The following is an 18,087-nucleotide window of genomic DNA, read 5'->3' on the forward strand; positions in this document are numbered from 1 at the left end:
GAAAGTCTCCCAACATTGCCTTCTTCTACCAACACCTTCACGAAAGAACCACTCCCAAGCTCAAGCTCTCCAAGAGGCACCACCTGCCATCACTACACTCCGGGCAGACGAAGAGGGCCTCACACCCCCTTCAACTGCAACAAAAAGACCTGGGAGCAATCTGGGGGGAGGAAAGAGTCTACCTGCGCTGAAAAGACGAACTCAAGGTATGTAACCAGCCCTGAAAGAAGATGTCCCCCTACCTAAGAAACATCACCCTCTGCCACAGGACTGGGGATGCCTTCCCTATCCCGGACAGTTTAGAAGAAGTAGGAGAGGAGAGAGGTGTCCCTCAGCATAAGCACCTCAGCAGAGGGTAAAGGTTCCTCTTTCCTCACAGCCCCTCCCGTAACAACTACCAGAAAACGAAAAGCAATTTCCCGCACCCTCCAACTGCGAGTAACGCTGCCTACCTCCAAGGAAAAACAGGGAGAAAGGAGGGGAACCCACCCACCCCAAACGCTGCCTCCCAGGCCCTTAGAAAGGGGAAGGGGGGTACCCCCCTCCATCTTGAGGCCAGACCCTAACTTACCCGCCGGAGGCCTCGGCGCGTTCCTATTGGCTCGCGCCGCCGCCGCCGCGTCATGTGGGAAGAGGAAGCCCCGCCTCTTCCCCACCTTTGCTGGCGACGAACCGTTGGGAGGGGAGGGCGGAGCTGTTGTATAGCGCCTGCGCATGCGCTGGCGGAGGCGGTAGCGCGCGTGCGCTAGCGCGGTGGCGGCTGCCGGGGCGCGAGGCGGTTCCGGGAGCGCGGGAAGAGGGGCCGGGACACGGGGCGCACGCGCCGGCGGCGGGTGGAGAAGGAGGAGGCGGTGCCGCCCCGCCCCGCAGGAAACGGCGCCGCCCGGGCCCCGCTCGGCGAGAGGGCGGGGGAGCGAGCGGGAGAGAAACCGGGAGGGGAGCGTCGCCGTCCTCCGCGCAGCCACCCTAGGACGCCGCGGGACCCGCTCCGTGAGGGCACCGGCCGGGAGTCAGAAGAAGGGCAGCCCTCTCCCTTCCTTACATCCGCCCTGTCCTCCGAGGCGGGAGCGCCCTCGGCGGGCAGCGGGGTGACCGCTCCCCGCTGCCCAGCGCGCATCCGCGCTGCCCCCTTCCCGCGGGAGCCGTGATCTCTTCGCCGCCGCTCGTCTCCTCGGGCTCCGACCTCCGCCCCGCCCGCCGCCGCCGCCCGTCCCCAGGAGGGAGCCCGGCACTTGTTGCTGACGCGTTGGTCACCGGCCCGGCCGAGCAGGCAGAGCCCCTCGCGGAGGGGGGCCGCCGCTGCTGGTGTTGAGAGCCCGGCTCCTTTGGGGGGTCTCCGGGCGGGATCTCGGCGTGTCGTTTCTTCTCGGCGCCCGGCGGTGACGGCTTCCCAGGCGGCGTGAGGACGTTCCCCCGGCCCCCGTGGGGATCGCGCCCGGCAGGACCGGCCCGCCCCGGATGGTCACGGAGTGCTGAGGGGGCACTGCCAGCCGCCGCCCGCCGCCGCCTGGTCGCCGACGGGCTGGCCTCCCTCGGCAGGAGCCAAAATGTCCTTCTTCAACTTTCGGAAGATCTTCAAGCTGGGTGGCGAGAAGAAGAAGAAACAATACGAGCACGTCAAGAGGGATTTGAACCCTGAGGAGTTCTGGGAGATCATAGGGGAGCTGGGAGATGGTGCTTTCGGCAAAGTGTTCAAGGTAAGGGCGAGCGGGCGACGCGGAGCACTTGTAGTCTTGCTCGTAGCTAAATCCCGACTTGCAGTATTGCTGCCGGGCCCAGCGCTGCCCGCAGCTCGCCGGCCTGTGAGCTCTGGCGCCTTGGGGGACCTGTTGTATGCGTCCGGTTTACCGGAGAGCGTCGTCAGGCGGGTAAGCGCGGCGCCCGCCGGCCGCCCTGCGCGGCGGGACGTGTCCCGGGCCCCGCGGTGTGCCGAGCGGAGCGTGTGATCGCGGCGGCTCCTGAAACTAAAGATAGAAAAGACCTATTAGGTCATTGTCCCGCCTTCTGCTCCACCCTGCCCGTTGCTGAATCGCTTGCTTCTCCGGTATTTTGGTGGGGTTTTTTTTGGATTCGTGTACAGGATGGCTTCTAACCTTACAAAGGCTGTGTTTTCTTAAGTGTCAAGTTCATACTTTTTTTTAAAAAAGTTTCTGTACGGAAGGAAGCCCATGAACGGTCAAATTGACTTGTGTGCCTCGTGCGTAGTTTATAGGGCCAAGCTCACATCGCTTTTAATGGTCATTCTCCTGTTTTGTTCTGTGTGTAACTGAATTAAATAGTTGTGTTCTCTTGGCTTTCTTTACGTGTCAGAATTCCTCTGTTGGATCCCCTAACTGCTCTCAGTTGCTTGATCTTTGAATCTTCAAATATACTGGTACAAAAATAATAGTGTTTTTAAGGATGCTTATCTAGAATTTATCAAGCTGAGTAGAGTACAATGGCAGAAATACAACACTGCTGGTGTTTGGCGAGACTGTAGCTTTCAGGCAATTATTTAACTACTCTTCCTCTTTCTAAAAAAGCATTAATGCTCCACGTTTGGTTTAGGGATAGTGTGGAAAAAAACATCATGGAAGATAAGTATGAGAGAATGGGGAAACTGACATGAACTGAGACTGTGGAGCAGTTTCTTGAGACTAGAAAAAAATAGTGTGAGAAAGAATAGCTTTTGCAGTGTTACTGAAAGCTCATTCGATCAAGAAACATTTATATTTAGAATATTGCATGTGAGAGTGTATGGAATCTGGGTACTCATGAAACCTGTAGAAATTATTTTAGATTTTATTGTACTGTGGTGTTAACTGTTTGTAAATTTGAGTAAAAGTGCTGCAGTTAGTTCAGAATGCTAGGTGGGCTTTTTTCACCCCAGGAATTTGTGTCAATGTTCTATTTTCAGAGATTCTAGTTTATACTTTGATGTTGCTGTAATACATAGTCTAGATGGTAATTCTCATGCCAGTGTGGAATATGGGAGAGTTGTTTGGTTGTTTTTTTACTAAAATGACTGGGAAATATGGATGAAGTTGCATGTCATAAAGCTTGGTGACTATAAAAACATAATGTTGTCTCTAACAGCATTTGCAATTCAACTGCTTCTTTAAACTTCATAGGGGAGTTCTGTTCCTTTTTGGTGAATGTAATGCTCTGTCCCATAGAGATGACTGGGGAAGCCCCAAAAGCACAATACTAAATGTCTTCTCCTCCCCCATATGTATTTCCCTTCCCATCCTCAAATCTCTTCTCACCTCATGCTTATCTGTAGGCATGTCTGTAGTAGCAGTAGTCTGTAGAGGAAGGTGTCTGAGCAAGACAACTGGTAAATTCTGCATTTCAGTGTACTTTGGATACAAGAAGAGATTTTTTTTTTTCCAGTTGGATATGATTTTTCATTGTGAGATTTATTTCCGAGTGTGAAATGACAAAGTGTAAACTGCTGGAATTTTTCAGAATTAAACCCTATTTAAAAAATAATCGTAATTAGAATTAAACATTCAGTTACACTGGTAAACTTGGTGAACGTAGCACATGTGAAAGTTAAGAGGTACTAGTTCTCCTGGAAAAAAAATCCCATTAAAAAAAAAGTCTCTGACTGCATGTATTCAGCAGCAATCATTTTGTTTCCATCTAGTTTGAGAGGGAGGATTATGCACAGATACTAACTTGTACTTGTGTTCCTGCATGTGAGCATGCTTGGCAAGAAACTGTTTTGAAAGCAAGGGTGTCTTAGGTTGTTCTTTCTTGGATGTACACCTCAAATGAGAAACTGCAAGAATAGCCATTCAATACCTTCTCAAATTTGGAATCAAAACTATGAACTGGAACAGAACTGTCAACGTTTGAAGGCTTTGTCTTTAAGTAATGTAAGTTGGGATATTTGGGGATGGGTTAATTTTGTTTGTGTGCTGGCTGTTTGGTTTGTTTGTTTGTTTGTTTTAAAAAAAACAACACAACACCCTAGTGACAGTTAGATTTGCCAAAAGTACATTTGCCTTTGTTTAAGATCCTAGGAGTCAGTGTGCGGCAGGGTTTTGGCAGATACATGGTAAAATGGAATTGCCCGATAAATAAGGCTCTATATACTTTGGACTTTTACTAAAAAATAGGTTAGATTGGTTTACATTCTCTGATTTCCTGTAGAGGAGTATTTGATTTAGTTATGTAACTCATCTTCTGGTCAAAGTATCAAATATTTAAATAAATACCGAAAAGCAACTCTTAAATGATTCTGACAGCATTATGAAGCCTAGCTGATTAAAAAATGCTATGTCTAGTGATAACTAGTTTCATATACAGAAGTCTTAAGGATATTGAAAACTTGTGATTCATTCCCCTTCTTCCCAATCAAGTACAAAAGTCTTGCTTATTTTTTTAATAACTTAGCGAAATTACTGGAAGAGCTTCCTTCCTTTGAAGCTGTTCTAGCTTTCTAAAGCCTTCTTAGCTCTGACAATTCATACATTTGTATTCACTAGCTTCTAAGTAAATGTTTAGAACCACTGTATTTCTAAGTGTTTCAACTGCTGTCGCAAGTCTGTGGTCAGAGGAGCTGTGTAACTGCAGACTACTGATGGTAAAGGTTTATGGTTGTATAGGACTTTTCATTCTAGCCCTTTTCAGCCTCGTCAAAGAGGCCACTTTTAGGTTGTTTTCTTTTCGTTTTGCTCTTGGCTAATGAATAATGGTGTAGTTTTCCATCCTTTTTCAATTTACAGATCCTTGCAGTACTTCAGTATCAGGTGATGGCCCTTGTATGGAGACTTTCTAGGCTGCTGATGATAGGCCTTTTTTCCAATCTCTTTAATTGCCTTTCATGTGTGATTTAGAATTACTGAATGGACTGCCAGGGTTCTGACAGCTGCTGAAGAAGCATAATACTAGCATCGGAGGCTGATCTCAACTTTGAAATTTGGCAGTTAGATCACAAACTACTCTCTTTTTTCTTTCTTACTTTCTTTTTTTTTTTTTTAAGAAATAAAAGAAAAAAGCAAAGAGAGGAAGTTTGAAACTGCTCTTGATTTGATCAGGTTAAGTCCCCTGAAGAGTCTTAGGCTCTTAGTCTTAAAGTTAATTGTAACCAGTTTGCTTTAGAAATTAGTTACATTATTATATCATGTTACTTTATTGTGTGTTATATTGCCCTGTTGTATCAAATATCAGTTCAGTGCACACAAGTAAACATTGCTTTAAAGTAAATCAGTGTAAGTAAGTCTTAAAGATTTTCATCAGCTTTAAGCTGCGTTCTAAATTCCCAGAAGTTAACGTTCAGATGGTGTGAAAACAGACCTTTAAAATGCCTAATATTCTGTGGCTCTTTCTTGCTAAAGCTCCTGATTGAGAATCTTTATCATAGTGATGCACATAACTAATTAAAATGCAGATATCTTCCTAAGTTAAGCTTTTGAATGAAATAAAGTGCTGGGACTATATTTCAGTAAGATATGCCAGCTTTGGTAGTCAGAACATTATACATGAATATAAAAACACTTATATTGCAGAAAGTCGTTTTCCTAGTGTTTAGTTGGTGTCATCTCTGAGCCCTTTACTAGAGGATACTCCTCCAAGAAATACACGGTCTTTTGGCCATCGTTATTATAATTGTTGGTACCATTTGTACAAATATACTAATTTTAAGTCTTCTATAGGAACAGATTCTATGGTGGTAGAATATATGTGGCAGCATACTATATAAGATATAGGGTATCTATATATACACATACCATGTAGAGAGAATATGTATAGCATGTATATATATTTTAATAGAAACTGACAAATTATTATTAGAGAATCCTTCATACTTGTTTGGTTTTGAGTTGCATTCATGCTTCTTAGTTTGAATTGGAATATTCTGCCCATTTCTGGTATCCCAGTTATCACCCTGAATCTAAGATGTTGGAAGTATTGTGTATACAAGATTATCATAGAATTTGGAAAATCAAATGTTTCTATTTCGTTTCAAGTTACTAAGACAAGTTTTCCAACTCTCAGCAATTAACTGATGCTTGGTTAAAAAGCCTATTCTGCTTTCTCTTTAGGTTCAGAGAAGAAATGTTGTAGAAGTTGGTAGCCATAATCATGGTGAACAGCGTTACCCAAATGCATTATTTTTTGAAAATTACAACTACTTTAAGTATTCTTATGTACTTATCTTTGAAATAGTGGCTATTACAAACTCACCTCTGGCTAATGATAGTGGACTTTTCATAATAGTGTTTCTTCAAGTCCAATAAACTAATGATGTTGCTTCAGTTAAGCTTTTGTTTGTGTATTTAAAACAATTTTACCTGTAAAGTACCTATATGACTTACAGGAGAGCTTGTTTTTGCCTTAATGTCTTCTACGGCAGATATAAACAAATGCAATTTTTAAATAGTGATTTAATAAGACTCGACCAATTTACTTATTTAATGATAATGCAGCCTTACCTCCTTTTAATGCTAAAAAATGAGCTGATGGTGGCTGCTTAGAAGTACTTTTTGCGTACCACTAACATCATAACTTATTTTCTAATCCTAGAAAATTAGTCTGACCCGAAAACAAAATCGGGGCAGAGTAAGGAGAATTTATATTGCCTAGTTTCTGTGGCCTTAGAGCACATCAATCTAAATAATTCCTACAGTTGAGTATTGCAACTTGAAGTAATCTTAATGATACTAGCATATCATGCTGCTTGCTCGGATGGATATCGTGCTGCTTGCTAGGATCAGTATCTTTTACTTCTGTAACAACACTCATAGGAATAGATTTTGACCGCTTACTTGATATCTAAGCTGAAGCACTGATATGCTGGTTTTTGTCTGCTTTTTGTCTTTTGACTTATCTGGTGTCATTAGCTCCGCTAATTCTTTAGAAGAATTTGTTAGAGCTGTTGGAACTCACAAACATGCCTATATAAAAGATACAGTTCCCTGTGGAAGGGTATCGCTTGAGTTCGTCTGAAATCCTGTATGTTTGGTAGTAGATGGACGATAAATTCACGTTTGAAAATTCCCAGTCAAATACTGTGTTTTGAGAACCTGAAGCTGCATGTGTGACTCTGCTCATAAGCCTAGGCCTGGAAAGAAAAAGCAGGTGAAAATGTCCTAAATTGAATTTTAATAAATAAGAATGAATCAGTGCAGAACTTTTGGCAATTTTGACTTAAATTGTTTGCTATACTTAATATGTTTTGTTCTAATCTATTTTCATTCATAATTGACTATATAAGTTGACCTCTGATTAAACTGGAGCAGTAAAATAGTACAGTTGTCCTCAGGAGATCTGAATTAATAACATTCACTTAAACGCCATGTTGCTTTGTTTGGCCATAGAGGCATTAGTAGATGGAGAAGAGAGTTGATTTACTCTCAAGAGACTAATGTATAAGATGGCAATGTTCAATTTTAAATATTTAGTCTAAGTAAAATAGAACTAAAACTTAACCTAAAGCTTTCTAAGAGCAGTCCTTTCTGTAAGAGTAGCCTGAGTATTTTAGGGCTGCTGTGTATGGTCCAGATGAAGAAAAAGATGCATGACCATTCATAGAAGGTAAAGCGTTTTAGTCTTGCTGATCAGCTTGCTGAGTTGCTCTATAATGTTATCTTTATTTTCACACTATTGCAATTTTAGCCTGTTGAAGATACCAGATAAGGAAAAGGCAATATCACTGTTTTAAACCCTGGGAAATGTGTCAAGGGGAAAGCTTTACAGAGCTCTTTACACCTATTGTCACTCTTGCTAAGTTTTCTGAGGAAATGGGTAGTGCAAGTCAGTCATCTGTAGACTGCAAACTGAGATAATTTTCTTGGTTTCAATGGCTATTTGCAGAAGGTAGTATCTCCTTTCCATCTCATCTGTAGCAAGGAAATATTCTAAAGAAGTAAGAAGTATAGCACATGTTTTGTGTCTCGCTTTTTGGACATCTTGAAGTCACTTGGCTTAAAATCAGCATCACAATACTTAACTTATGAGTAATGTATTGTCTGTGTGTTGCATTCAGAATTAAAACTGCAGACAAGTTTGTGGAGGATAAATATAGAATGCTCATGATCACTCCTTGGTAAGGCAGTCATCTTTTCCAAGGTGTGAGCACAGTTATATAAACTGTTTAAAGCTCTAAGTAAATAGGAAATAATTGTTTCATTTTATTTATCTATGTTATAAAAGTTCCTATATTCTTACATGTAATCTGATATTTCTGATTTCTTAGCTAACTATTTGTGTAAGTGCTTGGGCTGTTGGTTTCTCGTCTGGAGAGTAAAATTCTGGATTTCAGACATAAACTGAATGTAACTTGAATGTTGTCAAATAGATAGCAGAATGAAGTGTGTTTAAGCTGTTCTAACTTGGTGAAATAATTCTTCATATCTAAGTCAGATGCAGTCTATTTAATTAAATAATTCTGATGTAGGAGCTAAAAAATGTTGGAGTCCTGTTGTGGGGGTTTTTTTAACAGGTTTTGTTGACAAATTGGTTAAACCTTTTGAACTTAATCTTTGGCAGGGAAGTAGTCTTCCAATAATACAATCCTCCAAGCAGTAATACAGGCTATTATTGCAGTAGTTCACAAGTTTCTTTTGGTGTTGACCCAAATTCTAGTTTTGACCGCCCCATAACCAATATTGAAGAAATAATTTGTTGGATTTGTATTTGCAAATGCCACAATCCCCAGTTTGGGATTTTTTTTTTTCCAGTTGCATGCAGTTATGAATGGGCCTTACATATTTCATGGGCCATGACCCATGTTTTGAGAATCTTGTAAGATTATAAACATCATTCTCCTTCAATGACAGCTGTGTCTGTGTGAAAGAGGCAGCATGTAATTAAACTCTCTGGTTTGATCTCTCAAATGCATTCCTTGAGACCCTGGTGCCTGAAATGTTATTTATGAATACTTTTATGGTCTTTGCTTCTTTGTGCTCCCCCAATAACCTTTAATTATATTCAGATTATATACGGAATTGACAAATTCATAGTGTCTCACCTCTTTTGCCTATTGTCTGTCTTTACAGTAGCTGCCAAATTACTCAAATACAATGCTTGTGCTATCTTTTCATTTCATACTGTTTGGATTGTTCCAGTTTTCAACGTTCAGTGATGGAAAAACCGTGAAATTTGCAGTTAGAAAACAAAGCAGACCGCAGTTAGAAAACAAAGCAGACTGAATTAATAGCACAGAGTGAAAAAATGAATGTTTTACAATTTTTCTCCAAACCCATGTAAAATACATACTGCAACTCCCTCTATGGCTTTATAACATGATTACGGTATGGAATGCTTGAAAGAAATTTTAACTCTCAAATATGTCATGTGGAAACACATTTTCTTCCACTCAGAAATGTGAAAGGATCTTTTTAGAGAGAAGGAAGACCTAGTACTTGCAGAATATGCTTGAAGGATGTTGGGTAATAAGAATTGGCTAAGTAATATTCAATAAAAGCTAGTAGGCTACCTCATACTTCAACAAAAAATTAAGGCTTTACTGTAAATGTTAATTTTCCATTGGCATTTCACATTTTCTGTTGGATATGCTCTGCATTCATGATACAAACCAACTGAAGTACATGCAGCAGAAGATTAACCTAAAGCAAAAAATTCACAATGAGATAGTAATGGAAGATTATTCGTATATTTATTGCACCTACTTAAAAGTATAATATTTGGTTGTAGGAGGACATACTGTTTCTTAAAGCAGTTCTAAATGTATGTAAAGGCAAGTTACAATGTTAAAGTTAAAGATTTTTCTTGTTTATTTTTACTCTTCTGGGTTAAGACTGGTTTGCAGTATTCTGTGGGGTTGCATGTGTTTATATTATATAGGGAGGTTAATGTAAAACACCTATGCGTGAATGATGGTTTGAAAGCTGAAAGACACAATTTTTTTCCCCTTTATCTAGCCATGTTTGTATTTTTCAGCCATTTTCTTTTTAGTTAATTACCTATAGCCTGGAGCAAGAAATTGCTCAAGCATGGATTCGTGCTTGAGTCAAGTTCCACCTAAAATCTGGCTTTAAGAAGGTTCTGATTACCTGAAGCATGCTGTTCTATGATACAGTTTTTAATTTTTACTGATTTTTCTACGGAGAAGAATACAAAGAACTGAAAAAGTAGGATTGTACTACCATAACCAAATCAATTTATTGATTAGCATTTAAAAATTGCTAAATCTCTCCTTACTACGGAGGACTAAGTGGCCGTTACCTTAAAGTGTCAGTCTTAAAAATTAGGCTGTTGGTGGTTGTTTCAGAAAATCTGAAACTGAAGGAGGCCATGACAAATAAAGGGACTTTATTATTTTCAGAAAGAGTTTTTCTAAAGTTGCATTAATGCAGTTACTCAAAATGAGCGGGTGAGCGGAGGGTGAAAGGGCAACTATAGAGTCTGCTGAAGTTTTTTGGGGAACCATCACCCTAGAACTTAAGTTGTGCCCACATCAAGATTGTTCTACTTGGTATGAAAGCAATGGTGAATCCCCATGCTAAGGCAGAATCATCCATCTAGCTTGATAATGAATTGGAGAAGACCGTCCCTTTACTTTCTTCCTATCTCATTGAACAGCATTTGAGAGCTGTCTGAGACCTTCTCATTTAAGGAGGACTTCAAGGAACTGGGTTTTGTCTCTAGAAATGTTTAGTCATAACCATGATTCAGAAAACAGTGTTGTGAGCGAAGTTATTGTAACTTTTTAATGATACAGTAATAACTTGGCAAGACTTTTTGCACTGGAATTTATTCTTTCTTTGTCTTGTAGGTAATGATTTTCCTCACACAGATTTATGCTGTAAACCCAAAGCTTTTCTCTAACACGTGTCTGAATTTCACATTATAGAAGATGACTTTTCATTTGTATTTCTCAGCAGTACTTTACCAGGAAAAGAGTTAAGACCTTGTAATCAGAAGGCAGTAAAACCTTAATGGAGAAATGTCAGTTGAGTGCTTCAGCAAGAATTAGCATGCACTAAACCCTCATCTCCCTCATGGCTTTTGTCTCAATCGGGCTTTATTCAATTCATATGCTGCCTTTTTTTTATTTTTTAAAGTTCAGTCATGTTCCTGCCCCACCTTCAGCTTTTCCTGTTTGAAGAGGCCCAACCTTTTTAGTGTGTGTTTTATAAGACAGCTGCTTCACCTTTCAATTATTTTAATTGTCCTCCTCTCATTCTCTTACTTGCTTAGCTTCTGCGGGTGCCACAAATCTGTCAGTTCATGATTCAGGCAAACTGTTCTGTTTTCAGTGCCAGACAGTCATGGGTCAGAACCATAGGTCTGTGCAACTACATTACGCTATGAAAAAACTGTGAACTGTGATCATCACTGAGAACTATGGTTGGAAGAGTTTGAACAGGAATTATCCTCAAAATGAACTCAAATCATTCCAGTAATGCAGAGAAATGGGTACCCTTAGAGTTAAGCCAAGCTTGTTTTTATACTCTTTCACCCTTTCCAACTAGTTTTTACTACCAGTAAAGATGCATTAGCCAAGCTTAACGTGAAAGAAGGTAGCACTGTCTGCTCTTTCTCATCCCTCTGGGGTGGGGAGTCTGAATGCTTAAGGATCATCACATAAACACAAACAAACACAACACATAAACAAAAAGAATACTGTCAGGGGTTTCCTATTGATTGACAGGGATAGTGGGGGTACCTGAAAACGCCTCCTTTGCTGTTGGCTGTAGCAAGAACTTAAAGCTGTCTCAGTAGCAAACTTAGATGTTCTTGGTCAGCTTAATAACCCTAGAAGCTGTTTGTTAATTTAGCGTGTTATACTTAAATAAAAACAAACAAAACCCCACATACCTTGCCTTACATCTAAAAATGAAATATAAAAATGAGCTAGTGTACAGGCTTGTTAACTCTCCTATTTGTGATGTCTGTTTTGGTGTTTATTGATGCTATTGTAGTCTTTAGTGGCCCATCATGGGACCTCACCATTGAGCCAGTGCAATATGAAGAAGATTTTTTCAAATTGCTGGCACTAAAACAGTATCGAACCGTGATACTAAGTGAAACAGTCAATAACAGGTCGTCTTAAAGTGGTGCATTTCAGTAGGTACAGAAGTAGGTACCTACCTTTGGTAGGTACAGAAGCGACTTTTGAATAACGAGTGGCTGGGTCTTTACTACGACTGTTTTCCACAACAGTTTCCAACGATGCAAGTCAATGCAGCCAGAGTTCTGGCAGTCTATTCCCATTCCCACCTCCTTCCATGTGATAGGTCTGGTGCTTGTCAGCCCTGTGATGATCTGGTTCAAGGAACTAAACCGTACAAAAGCTGATTGTACATGTAATCTTCTTGGCTCCCCAGACCAGCTCACGGGAGAGCCAGACAAGTGAGGGTGCTGATGTAAGGGAAAAATGACAGGACAGTGTCACCATTGGCTGAAATAGCTATAAAAGGGAAGCATTCGGGTGGCATATCGATATTCTGAAATTGTTAAGGTGTCAGATGAATGCTTTTTGTCAGGACAAAAGAAATAATAGCTGTACTTGTGTTGTATATATCATCTGCTGTTAGCAACAGTACTGATAAAAAGGCAGTTTTGCTAAATGCTGCTGTTGGTATTGTCATCAGCTGGTAGTTCTGTCCCTTTGCATCACTGATGTCTGTGCTAGAAGAATTTTGTTATGAAGACATAACTTTAACTGGAAATTTACTCAAAGTCTATGTTCCCAGTTCTGTTTCAGGTGGTGATTCTTTTCTTTACTTCAGGAGTGCTACATAACTGCTAGAAAAGAGTGAAAATTCTGTAAGAATTTCTTTTTGGCACTATATTTACCTGTATGAGGGAAGTACAGAAACTGAATTGAATTCCAGAGTGAGCACTGTATTTTGAAGCAAGAAATGGCTTAGGTAATTTTCCAAAAGGAATGGAATTCTGCATTCCCTCTCAGTGTACAAATAGACAACAAAAGGTAGCCTTCTGCATCAAAATGCCTTTGGCCTCATAAAAGAATAAAAAAAATAAACGAGAGAAAAGGAGGAGTAGAAGAAAGAGGGAAGTCTTGCTAAAGAGAAGACTACTTCATCTCCAACAGCTATGCTGGTCCATCCTCATTGCTGTCAGTTCTTGGGCACATGGGCAAAATAGAGCTTTCATAATTCCGTTAAAAGTAACTTTGCCACGCTATCAAGAGACAAAACCAGTACTTCCTCTTGAACATCTTGTGTACTTAACTTTGCAGTGTTTAACTTGACATGATACTCAGCAGTTCTGTTGGAGGAAGGACATTTTTCCTACGTTGTATGAAAGTCTTTTACCGATAGAAGCCCACAAGTTCATTAGTTGCGAAAGTCTTGAGTAAAGCAACTGTTTTCCCTTTGCGTATTTTGTGCATCAAGCTCTGCGAAGTGTTGAAGTATTTTATCTTGATTTGTTTAGCTGGATTTCAGTAATTTTATCAACTAATGCAGTTATGGTCATTATCATATCGCTAGCATATTAGGTACGTTCAGAATGAATTACACTAATTGGTACAATGGCAAGCAGCAAGTGCAAAAAACATCAGAATTTGAAAATGGTTATCCTCATCAGCATATGCTTCTAAATTAGAATTTCTTCTGAAATCAGCAGATAAATAATAGGATTTGCATTCATATAGTTTCTTAGAGTAGTCAGTTTTCTTAATTGTTTTGTTGTTTAAATTCACCAATTAAAAAAAAAACAAACCTAACAAATCAAACAGTGAATCTGAAAGGCAACGTCAGAAGCAACATGTTCCATTACTGTGCTGAATATGAATGAAGTTTACTTACAGAACCCAAGACGCTATTTTTGTGGCACTTGAATAGCCAGTTTTCAAGGAATACCAACTGTTTATTCAGATGGCTTTTTATAATCTCTTGAGACGTCATACTTGCAGCAGTAAGATAGCAAGGTCATTATAAGCTGTATGTGAGGCAACCTTTCTAACTTGCATGTCCAAAGATTTCGCTTTGTTTTCATGAGATGGTATGTAGCTTTAGGGTCATTACTTAAGACTCACAAGAAAACTACTGGCAAGTCACAGACTGTATAAGCATTGAATAGCATACATCATCATGGTGAATTTTGTAATTAATAAAGTTCATTGTAGAACTGACTTGAAAATAACTTGTTTACATTAGAGAGCTGAAAGACACTGGCTTAACTGTATTGATTTCTTTGTTGTTGTTGCTGTCTTTGCAGTTAGTTTCTATTACATTGTTTTAAAAATATGTATCTACAAGGAAGCAGTAACTTCCCTTTAGCGTTTTAAATTTCCCATTCTTGAAAAAATACATTAATACCACAAAAAGAATATGAATTGGGTTCTAGAACAGTTTTACTTTAAAAAAAAAAACAAACAAAACCACCAAAAAAACCCAGGGATGGTGTTGTGCAGCTTTTTTATGAAAGCTGTCAAAATCTACTCTACTTCCTTTTTTCTTTCTTCAGAAATAGGGGAAGTTTCATCTCAAGAGACTAGAGCATGGATGGAGCAACAGAATATATGCTTTGATAGTTTTGCAAGAGCTGCTGCCAGTTTTAATGTGGTATTGATGTAGTCACGTTTCACTTCCCACTGTTGCGTCTTTTTGTAAAATACTGACTCTTAATCTGCCTATATAGTTTATATTTTTCCCTTAAAATATATGAAGTGTACTTTATTGTACATTTTAGCAAGACAAAGAATGAAATGGGGTGATAATGCTTCATCTTGTTTTATTTAATACTTTCTCGCTGGCTGTTTAGCTGTGCTCATTGCAAATCTTGGATACGGTTCACATTGCAGTATAAAATTATGCAAAACCTTTTCCCAAACTGCCCATATTTCTGATCTAGTTATACACTTTAAATGACAGTTTAGTTACATCTGTTATATCCCATCATCTTCTACGATAAATACATAAAATAAATTGTCTTAGTAGAGGTCCTTAAAAGTCTTTGTTCTGCTATATGAAATGTAGAGCTTTTAGTAATATTCTTTACTTTTTTGACAGCAAGTTTTTTTAACTTAATGACTGTGCCACATTTCATTTTGATGACTACGTAGTTTCCCTAGTAACATGTCACAAGGCCTTTTCTGAAGAGTTCTTAAAGGGCATTGTCATCTTTCTTTGTTATTTTGTTGACTTGTTCATTTCCAGTTTGGAAAGACAGAATTTTCCGTGCTCAGGTCAGATGTGTGGGGTTTTTTGTTATTGTTTTGTTATACATGAATAGCTGTGATGGGTCAGCAAACAGCTGTAGCCACCTTACATCTGATTTGGCTAAAAGCCGCAGGCAGAGGAGATCCCAGTTTTGTTTGGTAACCTAACTCCAAGGAACAGGATAAGGCAGAACTGTGGGTTGGGCTAGCCATTTTATTTAAAAAAAAAAAAAAACAAAAAACCCCCAAAAAACCACACACACACAAAACAAAACAAAAAAAAACCCCTCCCAAACACACATGTACACAAAACACAACAAAAACAAAACAAAACAAAAACCCACCAAAAAACCCCAAACATTCTAGGTTGTTATGTGTACATCCGTGAATCTCCACTATGTAGTCTGTAAAGTGCTAGTAAACGACTTGGTACTACCTGAGCCAAAATGCTCTGTGGTGTATCTGTTTGCAGAAAGCTACAGAGTTAGCTTTTACAACTCCAAATGCCTCCCTGGGCTTCACACTGGCTCTCTGAGCTCCAGTGTTATTGAAAGAAATCTCGTCTCCAGTCAACTAAAGCATTGTTACAGATGTTGATATCTAGAAGCAAGATTATAACATAGAATCCTCCCAGGTAAAGAAATCTGAGTCCTGTGTTCAGTCAAATTATAAAATTATCAGGAGCAAATAATAGAATTGTCAACTGTCAACCTGGCAGCATGATACCTTTCTGAAAAAACAAGTCTGGAGACAGCTTAAACTCTGGCTTGTTGGTTGTCTTAGAAGTAATTCTAGTGAGCAGCTAGAATTAGCAATTGTTTGATTAAAAATTATTTCTTGATATCATTGTTTCTTGGAGGCATTACTAATTTCTGTCATCTGGAATAAAAGTGTGTTTATTGCTGGAATAAGGACTTAATTTTAAGCTGTAGGGACTAAAATAAACATGTGAATTAATAAGCAGTAAGCATTATGTTTTGTTTTTATTAATGACACAAGACTGAATAAATAACTGTAGGATATCTGTAATCCAAGGTGAAGATAGACTGGGCTCCTATCTTTCCTGGGAAGTTGTCCGTCAGTTCAGGGCTGACACTGTCTGGTGCTGGACAAAATGGAGAAAACCTCTGCTGGCAACTGTTAGTGTCTTCTGTAGATGAAAGATACTGGCAAAGCAGCTTAGCACTGCAGGGATAAATCTTAATTTGTCACACCTCCCCCTCCTCAAGTATAGGAGTTGATTGTAATGCAGAATGGTGTATTTTAATGCTGCTTTTGCAAGTAGTATGTGCTGCTGTTGTAACTGAATTTAGGGAAAAAACACCAGTCCTTTGCACTTATACCTCTGACACCACTTAATGCTTTAGTTACAAATGTTTTCCCAATATTGTTGGCTGTTTTCCCCCGTTGCTTTTATGTGAGCTATCATGCAACAAGAGAACGGAAAATAATAATGTGTTGTTATAAAACAGCATAGCATATTTTGGAGATTTTTCTTGACAGTGTTTAGAATTTTTTCTTATTATTTTTATTCTTTTTTTTCAATGGATTTGCTTAAGTAAGAGAAATTATGCTAATATCTGATATAATCTCCTCTGTTAAGTTTCCTCTAAGGGACTGTTGTTTTGCACATATTTGCCAGTTCAGCCCTGGTACTTTTCAAGTATGGATATAAATATTCCTTCCAATTTCAGTGACACAGTGCCTGAATCAGGATGGGAACTCTGCTTAACTAGTATGCAAAATACCACGTAATTAATGAAAATACATAAAGGGAATCATGAGGTTAAACATGAAAATTATATTCCATACCACTCACAAAAATAACTTGTGGAATCCTCAGAAACCAACTATGGAGGAAGCAGAAGAACCACAGTAAGTACGAAGTGCAAGGATAGTGGTAAAAGAGTGAAGTTGTCATGGAAACCGCTCCAAAACTAGTATAGCCACAAAGGCAACACCAGACCACAGTATCGTAAAGATGTATTTCAGTAGTCTGGGTTGAACCCCGGGCTCCACTTTGTTGGTAATACTGTTTGCTTGTAGGAAACAGACACACTTGTATCTATGCTTCTATTTCTTGCCCCCCCCCCCGCATTAAACATCTGTTAAGTAGAAGAAACTGTATAGTAGGTAGTTATGGTATGTTGTGCAGGCAGGGAAAAATTTTGGCTGATCAGCTGTAGGTTAAGGGTGTATCATCTTTGGTAGATACTATCCTTTCATTCTCTTCTGCATAGTTCTTTTGTAACAGTCACTTCAACAAGTTTTAGCAGGTATAACTGAAGTTAGCTGGTTTTCAATTCCTTGGACCAACCATATGTGTGATTAAACAAAAAATTGAAATTATCTATATTTTTTTTTTTTTATTACTACTACACTTTCAAATGTTGTGCAGTGAGGACTGGTGCAAAATAACGTAGCTTCTTTGAGATGACTGGCTTATCTTAATTTCAAGAAATCTGCAGAGGTTGCCATCTCCTTCATTGGCCTAACTTGTGATTTATTGTAAAAACTGTTATTTAATATTGCAGAGGTAGCTATTTGCTCTTGAATTCAAACTGGCACTTTTAATTACATTTCTCAACATTCGATATTAGAACTAATGCTTCCTTTTATCTGATTAAAGTGGATTTTTTCTTTTTAAATAAAATTCACTATTAAAGAACCCCTTTCCATGTTTTGAAAAGAAGTTTGAACACTTGATACTGGTCAATCATGCCATTTTAGTTTCAAAATGCACAGGACAATATTAAATACGGTGTAGTAAATTTATACAAAACAAAGTCCAGTGTAGTTTTTCCAGTAGGCCACACTACTTCGTACAGATTGATTTGATCAGGCTGTTAAAATCTGAAATTATAGCAGTGTTTTTTCCTGAGTTCATATGTTTAAGACAGCCTGATATCCACTGCTTTCTGATAGCTCTGAGAAGCAGCTCTTGCCATTGTCTTGTATGAGGACAGCTTTTCAGTACTGATTACTCGGACATCATCGGAAAG

General features: G+C 39.3%; 1 protein-coding gene across 1 annotated transcript in view; it reads left to right on the forward strand.

Moving 5' to 3' along the window:
* Positions 1-1,264: 1,264 nt before the first annotated feature.
* Positions 1,265-18,087, forward strand: part of SLK (STE20 like kinase) — a gene marked incomplete at its 3' end in the record, with an annotated part of 46,377 nt that continues 29,554 nt past the window's right edge. Inside the window, exon 1 of the mRNA XM_082002369.1 lies at positions 1,265-1,697. Coding sequence (XP_081858495.1) covers positions 1,548-1,697 — 150 coding nt within the window. The 5' untranslated portion in view covers positions 1,265-1,547. The remainder of the gene's footprint in view (positions 1,698-18,087) is intronic.

The sequence above is a fragment of the Phaethon aethereus genome, assembly GCF_964289735.1.
Source record: "Phaethon aethereus genome assembly, chromosome: 7".
Classification (NCBI taxonomy): Eukaryota; Metazoa; Chordata; class Aves; order Phaethontiformes; family Phaethontidae; genus Phaethon; species Phaethon aethereus.